Consider the following 8178-nt stretch of genomic DNA (forward strand, 5'->3'; position numbering starts at 1 on the left):
CATGTGACAGCAGCTGCTGCCCGCTTCATCATCCGCATGCATACTGCATCCATTCATCCACAGCACTGACAACTACATTTGCTTTATATAGCTAGATGTTTCTTCAACTTCGGGCACTTTTATGTCCCAGTGGTTGATTTTTATTAAAACTAAGATGGTGATGATGATGATGATGATGATGATACCTTATCAACAATCAAATATCCCTCACAGGTCTCTGATTCAATAAAAAATTACATGTGTTGCAGTGATTCAGACTGTCTAACTTTTTATAGATTCTAGAGGAGTAACAAAACTACAACTTTATCTTAAATTAAATCTTTGAGAACTCCATCTGAACCAACAGCTGAAAATGTTCCTCTTGGGTTGTCAAGCATGTCATCACATGCTTCTTCATCCTCCATGAGCACAACATTTTATAATGCTAAAATTCAACTTTAGCCATAAATAAATTCCAGTGTTTATAGGAACAGACACACCTGAATGTATAAATATATTCAAGTCACGCCATTTTATATTGATGTTATTTTTTCCTCAGCAGGTTTTCCGGCATGGCAAATATGTACTTTCTCATTTGAAGCTCAGTACAAACAATCTGTCATCAATGTTCTGTAAGTATGTCACCCAGAGAGATTATAGTAGCTAGAACTGTTGATGTAACTGGGGCATCTCTCATTTCATCAAAAGGTTAACTTTCAGTACATTAAGTGACTTACAATGGACAGTTTTAGGACTGTAGATATATGACTAAAATCATTGTCAGATGCAGCTCCTTTAGGACCAAACAATACTCAGTAAAAGTTTATTTGTCACTCAGTAGTATATGTGTTACTTTACAACCTCACCATTGGGGGAAGAAAAGCTCAACTTTTCAATGGCCACATTTCACTGTACAGAAGTGCAATCAAAATAATAAAATCTCTGTTCACGGCCAGATCTTCTGCCTTGAAGGCTCATTTCATAACATTCCCTTTCAAGAATGCAATGTTTCAAACACAAACTCATTCACTGACCACATTAAAATGAGAAACTCTGCAGCACTGCTGAATATAGCACACAGAAATACACTGCTAATTTCTGTTTACTTATGCAGAGGACATATTTACCCTCATTACCATTCAGGGCCCTTTCCCATCCACTTAATGACATTCAGCTGGTCCCGCAGGTATGCAGGCCATAGAGAGGTGCAGTCAGCACAAACCGGACTCATGCTGACTGAGGCATTAAACAATAGCTCAAAGTCTCATAGCCTTTGCTACATCCCCTCTCAAAGCCCACCAAAGGCCAATTAGACAGTAAGGAAAGAACCACAACAGACGTGCCAGAGGTATGAAATGCGAAGCTGCTGTGTTTGCACTTGGGTAACATATCCCAACTGATTTCTTATACTCAAGTTGCCAGTTATAATGAAGTGTGTCAATAAAATCTGCCATGTGTCTCTAGGAGAGTGTGTTGGGTAATCCAAGTATTAGGTATATTTTGTGTGCTTCATCGGCTCTTTTTTTAGTTAGATTTGCCCACTGAGAGACCTTCTACGATTGGCATATTGACAGTGCACTTGCAGTTAATGCATATTTCAACATGTTCACTGTCTGTGTGAGTAGTCATTAGTGTTACTTTATTGGCATGCCAAGCTCTTTTAAAAACAGTCATCAAGTGCACTTATTTTTCATCTGCCTGAGGGATCTTTTTGCCAAATGCCATTGTGTATAATTTAAATATTGTGTATCGGGTACGAATGTTTAATGTGTTTTTTATATACTTGATCATGGTGTTTAAAATAAATGACATTTCTATTCCTCACAAACCTTTTTCACTGTCTACAGAAGGCATATATGTTCAAACTTAAAAAATGTATACTTACGTAAAAGCTTATTAAAATCTATTTTTAAAGTTTGAGTTCTTTCATCTATTTTCTTGCTCCCCTTTTTAAAGCCCGACATTACAAAACACATGAAATGTATGTGTTGAATTTTGTTATAATAGATGTATCAATATATCATATCATGTGGTCACTTTTATGTAAATCACACAGTAATTTGTAATGTGAACTTTAGTATCTATTAATTTTGAATGTATAGATTTCTGTTGCAATATGATGAATTTGTTTTACTGTACTAAAATATGTTAATGCATACTCTAAAATTTAAAAACACCAACTTTAATTCATTTCGGTAAGTTATTTATTTATTGAAAGATTCAACATAAAATGCAGAACATTGTTTTTATCAAAGTGGAAACTACATTAAATATATATCAAGAAGTCACAAAACAAATTTAGAGAGAAAGTACCATAAAGATTTATGTCTCAGTATTAGTTGAAGTCTTATTCATTATAATAATAAGTCTACATTATATAATATATAAATACATATATTGTTTCGCATTAGCACTAACAAAACCCCTAAATCTATGGATTTGTTTCCCAAAATGACATTTCAGACAGAATTAAGACTTTAGACATCTCTAGAGTTACTAAAACATCAATGCAAAAACTGTTCCTGGAGGATCCTGAATTGTTTTTCTCGCACAGGCCTAAACTTGTGCTACATGTAAATAACCATGATTGAATATGCAAGTTCCCATCCAGTTTTTTTTTTCTCATTTCTTGTAGCCACCCATATATCCTCTCAGGAAGTCCTCAAACCGTGGAACTGGATACCCAGGTGCCACATGTTCAGGGAGAGGGTTGCCGTGAACTTGTTCTTGCTGTGCTGGCTCATATTTGTGTTCTTGACTTGCGGATTCTGCTCGGCGCAGACGGCAGTTGTAATCGATTTCTGGGTCACAGTCCGGATGGGGCTCAATGATGCCGTCTTTGACTCTCTTGGCTGCTTCAGCTCCACTGGATGGCTGAGGGGCAAACTTACCACAGTTGGGGTCGTACGGATGGCAGTCTGGTGTAGAACTGGCAGCACTTGCCCTCAAGTCCTGGTTCTCTACTGGGGTGCAGTCTTTGTCATAGAACATGTAGCAGTCATGACCTTCCTTGGTCTTTCCACGGATGCCCAGGTGGTGACGGGTCTGGAACTCTGGGAGAACCGGAGGGGGTTTCCTGAAAGCAGCGGCTCCACCCATCAGACAATACGGATCGTAGCGAGGGTCGCAGGCCAGGTTGAGAGGTGCAGGCTCATCTCTTGAAGTGTATTCCAAGACAGGCTTATTGAGTCCAGCTAGTTTGGAAGCTGTAAGGGGGTTGCAGCCCTCTTCAAACAAAGGGTTGCAAAACTGCTCTTTGGGGGCTTCTGCATTCCCACCGGTTTGGGCTGGAGGTGCAACTACATTGGCGGCGCAAAGGGGGTCAGTGGCAGGGTTACAGGTAGGGTACAGGTGATACAAACCTGAAGGTGATCTGGCCACCAGCTTGGGCTGGCAGTAAGGATCTTTGGTAGGATCACATCCAAGGTGAGCGTAGGAGGGCAGAGGACCAAGCGAAGGCCTGTAGCCGTAAGCAGACCGCAGGTGGTACTGCAAACACTCTGTGTCCGAAGGATTGCATATACGCAACAGTTCCGCCCTCTGCTCAGCTGACAAGAAAGGCTCTAAGACCGGAGCGTAGTAGTAAGCTGGTGGTTTTTTCAGAGGCAGAGGTAGTAGAGGGGACAAAACCGGAGCAGGGACTTTTTCTGGGGCAGGTGAAGGCTCTTCTTCTGCAGCTTTTGGTCTAACAGCATAGAGGCAGTAGGGGTCGAGGTAAGGGTTGCACACTGTCACAGTAGCTTGCCTCACAGGAACAGGCATGACCATCTTGGCTTTGGGTTTGCTGGTGGATTCTGCAATGCAGTCTGGGTCGTCAGAGTTGGCACAGGCTTTGTAAATTTCACTCAGGTGAGTGAGGTAATGGTTGTAGGAGCGTCCCTCTTCTACTCTGTGCTTGTTCTGTAGGTAAACAAGGTACATGCGATCCATGTCCTCAATCTGTGAAGATAATCACAGAGAAACAAAATTGGGCTGATTGAATTACTCTTGTTGCAATTTTCTGTAAACAGTTCTCAAGAAAGTTGACTTATCAATTCATAGAAAAATCTCAAAAAAGATTATAACCATGACTAGCAATCTCTGTTATCGTTTAAGGCTACTCACTCCCTCCTGGTTGTTGGTCTGCATGAAGTATTTATACCAGCCCCAGAAATCAGGTAGACTCCTGTAGTAGGCAACATTCCTCCTGCTACGGACCAGCTTTTTCAGTGATGGCACGCTGTCTGTCTTCACCCCAGCAGTGCCCTCTATAGCTGAACCAGCACATGACAACAGTAAGTGTCATCATCTAAATACTATTCAGACAACATCTCAGGATTTTTATTTATTTATTTTTTTTTTTATAGTGGGGTATTAATAGTGAATTTTTAAGGGGACCACATTTAGTGGGCAGATTTAAATTAAATAATTCAGAAATCGTTCTAATATGCTGATTTTGTGTTTAAGAATCATCTCTTACTATTATCAAAAATGAAGGCAGTTGTGCAAATATTTTTTTGGAAACCTTGATACTTTTTTCCATAATTCCCTGATGAATAGAAGATTTACTGAAAGTTTCATTTAATACATCTTTGCTGAATAAAAGTTTTTATTAAAAAAAAAAATCTTTGCTTTGCCGGTGTGTCACAGTCCATAATTATGTGTAAACATTTTCTAAATGTATAACCTAAAATGATATTAAAAAGAAGGAGATTCTATTTTGGGGCCAAGATGATGAGAAGCTCTCTGTAAGCCAATGATCCACTGCCTTTTTGCAATTGTACAGCATATTGATTATTGATTCATGTTAAATGGCATTATCTCACATCAGAGCTGTGATGTTGGTGCCATTCACAGCATAGCTGATGATATAATTACACAAAAAAAGTCCAACCCACCATCCTTTTCTTCACTGCGTCCTACAGGACCAGCACTCAGAAAGTCTGTCAGACATTAAAAAAAGAAAAGAAAGGAAAGAAAAAACAATTTGAATTGTTACGAACCAAATGTCAGATTTCTGAAAAGAAGGAAAATGCCAGTTGATTATGACTGCACAGCAGGCACTTTTCCCGTCAACAGAGCCTGTCTCTTATTCTAGTGATTACCACTCTGTCTCGGCTCTCTGAGAGCTCTAAGTGCTTTAAAATGGGGCTAAAACTTCCGGGACCCCCTGCAAGTGTACCTGTAAAACTACAAAGAGATTGGGGAACTAGCCCACAGGCTGCTGCTATAATTACCATTGCTGTAAAATAAAATGAAGGACGTAAAATGTTCTGTACATGCAACATTATTTGTGGCATATATCTGCATCTCCAGTTGGTCTCTTTAGATGTTTATAGCTCATGGAAAATGTACAGTTGGCTAATATTTACACGGTCTTCCTTTTCCTATATGAAAACTGTTTGACTGAAATCACTTTACAGAGGTGTTCACAAAAAAAGAATAATAATGCACAATGCTCCTTTGTTTTCTCTGGTTTTGTAGAAACCTTGGTTTTGGAAAAACGAAGTTTGTGCAGTAGGCTAATAGTAACCAAATGTGCTTTGTTTGAGATGGATGCTGAGTTATTTGGTCCAGGCTTTATAATGCTATAGTGATTTACATTGAGGCTGAATTGTGAAAAATATTCAGGATAACAGAATATTTTTGTTTTGATCAAAATGGATTCTCACCTGGCATAAAGACAGTTGCAAGAGCCATTGCACAGAACATAACAGTACGTCTGGCCATTTTTCTTGATTAGTTGAGTCCTGAAAACCAAAATTAAGAGAGATCTAAAATCAGGGACATTTCTGACCAATATTCAAAATAATTGTTGGCCAGTTGGGTTTTTCAATAACTGAACTAAATCAAGAATATCTTCATTTTCCATTGACAAAAACATTATAAATAATACAAAAGATATAGAAATCCATATAAGATTCTCAATATACTGTATATATAACCAGTAACCAGTTACTTATATATACTTATATATATATTATATAAAATATATACATATTTTATTTCCAGTGGTCATACTCAGCCTAATATATTACAAGTATTCTGTATGTATCAGTCAACTTACCTGTTCTAGCAGAAATGTTTGAAGACACTCCTAAGTTGCTGGTTGGCTCTGAAGGGATGTACTGAACTCTTCACACAATCCCTGCACTCCCCTTCAAACCCTCTAAACTGCTGTGGCGAACGGCAACATTTTAAGGTGCTCCATGATCATTAAGAAAAAAAAGGCATATCATATGTCAGAAGCTTGCTGTTAGCCTTTTTGGGATTGGCTCTTGCAAAATCAGCTCATTGACCAATGAGAGTCCTGTAATTAGGAAGAAAAGCAGCAAGATCCAACTTGGAAGAAGGAGCCGGAGGGATGCAGAAATAATCAAATAAATACCTTTTTACTGATTGATGAATGAGGTGCCACATCTTCCACTGAGACACAAACATGACAGAAATCCTGAACATGGAATACTTTTCCCATTCTGCCATATAAATTATGACTTTATCAGTTAATGCACTTTAGATTATTTCACCAAGAGCAGTTTATTTTTGAGTGTCATATTATTCTGAATCCTGCAGCTTTGCTTAGTATTATGCAAATTTATCAAGTAAAGTAAAGCTCTATGAGATTCTCTATTTATATGCTTAATTTTTGTTTCATATATTCATCTAAAAACGTGTCCAAAAAATACTTCTTTTGTGGTTCAGAAAATGGCAGAATTGTTTTTTTTTTCTTCTTCTTCTTTTTTTTCTAGTGGATCACAATGAGGATTGATTAGTATTTAAGACAGGGTTGTCTCATAATTAATTTTGTCACTGTAAAACTGTAAAACTTTGTCAGAAAGTCAACACAATCTTTGCAAAGATATACAATGGAATAGGTAAGAGTTAGAATTTCTTGTGAATATACATGTATTATTTTAAAAGGATAATTTAACCAAAAATTTAAATTCTTTGATTGAAAATTGAGCACAAAAGAAGACATTTAAAGAATGTTGGTAACCAGTATGGGAAAAAAAAGTCAATGGCTACTGTCAACTACACAATAAAGAAACTCACACAGGTTTGGAACAAGTGAAAACTGTGTAATGTAAGCTAATTAAAAACCAGACTCATGCTGTAAAAAAAAAAAAAAAACTCTCCCCAACAAGCAGATTCCTGTCAGCAGCTTTTTGAAGGTGTTATCTGGCAGTTTCCTCACACTCACTAAAAATTCCACAGGAAAAGCAGAAAGTGTCGGCCACTGTCATAAGAAACTGATGGAAACTGAAGGCCAGAGGATTACAGGATGCTAAAAAAAATCAGGTTTTGATCCAAGGTGACTACTTTTTATGAAAAGAACATCATAGATCAGAATGATGGCTTGTCAAATATCATTTCAGGTGATTCCGTCCCACTAAATACAGCAAAAATATGTAGCTGAAGCTGGCAGCCTGATTTAGAAATTACAACTAAAACATGCAAAACATTTACTGTACTGTATGTGATTGAATGTTTAATAGTGTCTACTATGGTCCGTTCATCATGATGATGGGACGGCCAGATCAGCACGTCCACTGTTACACATACAGTATAATTAAACTTCAGGCTTGCTGCAAACAGGTGTTTTGCATAGCACATAAACCTGCAATCCAACCTGGAAGCAGCTGAGCACAAAAACACGATATGGCCTCATAATTTCAACATAGCACATGTAGAAGAATGTGACGTTCGCTCAGAATTTTGGAACACCTGGCGCCAAAGAAGACTTTAAAAATCACTTAGAAGAAAAAAAACTCTTTGCCCTTCACTGATGCTATTTTTTATTAATATATAGAGTATCTACCAATGTCTACCAAATTTCTAATTAACCTATTTCAGAAGCTTTAGTGAAATAAGTGTTTTTTTTGTTGTTGTTGTTGTTGAACTTGTGACAGGATGAGTGTGGCTGGAAGATCAAGGTGGTAAAACTTCTGCTTTTTTATGTCTTTTTTTCACAGTTCTCTTGTATGTCTCTGTTTTACCAGACTAGAAACAAGCCAGCTTTCACATCTTCTCACCTGAAAATAGGGCAGAAGACTTTTCCTTTCCTTCCACACATACAATGGCTCCAAAATGTATTCAGACTTTTTGTCAAACTAAGTCACACCTAAAAATGTGTGAATATCAAAACCAAGTGGCATTTTTCTTAAAAGCATATCACAAACACTCTTTTCAAGTTAATTTTTAAATGCGAAAAAAGTGCTA

At 37.6% G+C, this 8178-nt stretch overlaps 1 protein-coding gene across 1 annotated transcript; it reads right to left on the bottom strand.

Moving 5' to 3' along the window:
* Window positions 1-2173: 2173 nt before the first annotated feature.
* On the bottom strand, window positions 2174-6165 carry LOC109081443. The gene is made up of 5 exons (XM_042774928.1): window positions 6026-6165; window positions 5631-5708; window positions 4857-4901; window positions 4084-4232; window positions 2174-3918 (listed from the first exon to the last, which is right to left on the bottom strand). Exons 2-5 carry the CDS (start codon window positions 5686-5688, stop codon window positions 2602-2604), a joined length of 1569 nt encoding a protein of 522 aa, XP_042630862.1. The 5' UTR covers window positions 5689-5708; window positions 6026-6165; the 3' UTR covers window positions 2174-2601.
* Window positions 6166-8178: the final 2013 nt, after the last annotated feature.

The sequence above is a fragment of the Cyprinus carpio genome, chromosome A2 (assembly GCF_018340385.1).
Source record: "Cyprinus carpio isolate SPL01 chromosome A2, ASM1834038v1, whole genome shotgun sequence".
Classification (NCBI taxonomy): Eukaryota; Metazoa; Chordata; class Actinopteri; order Cypriniformes; family Cyprinidae; genus Cyprinus; species Cyprinus carpio.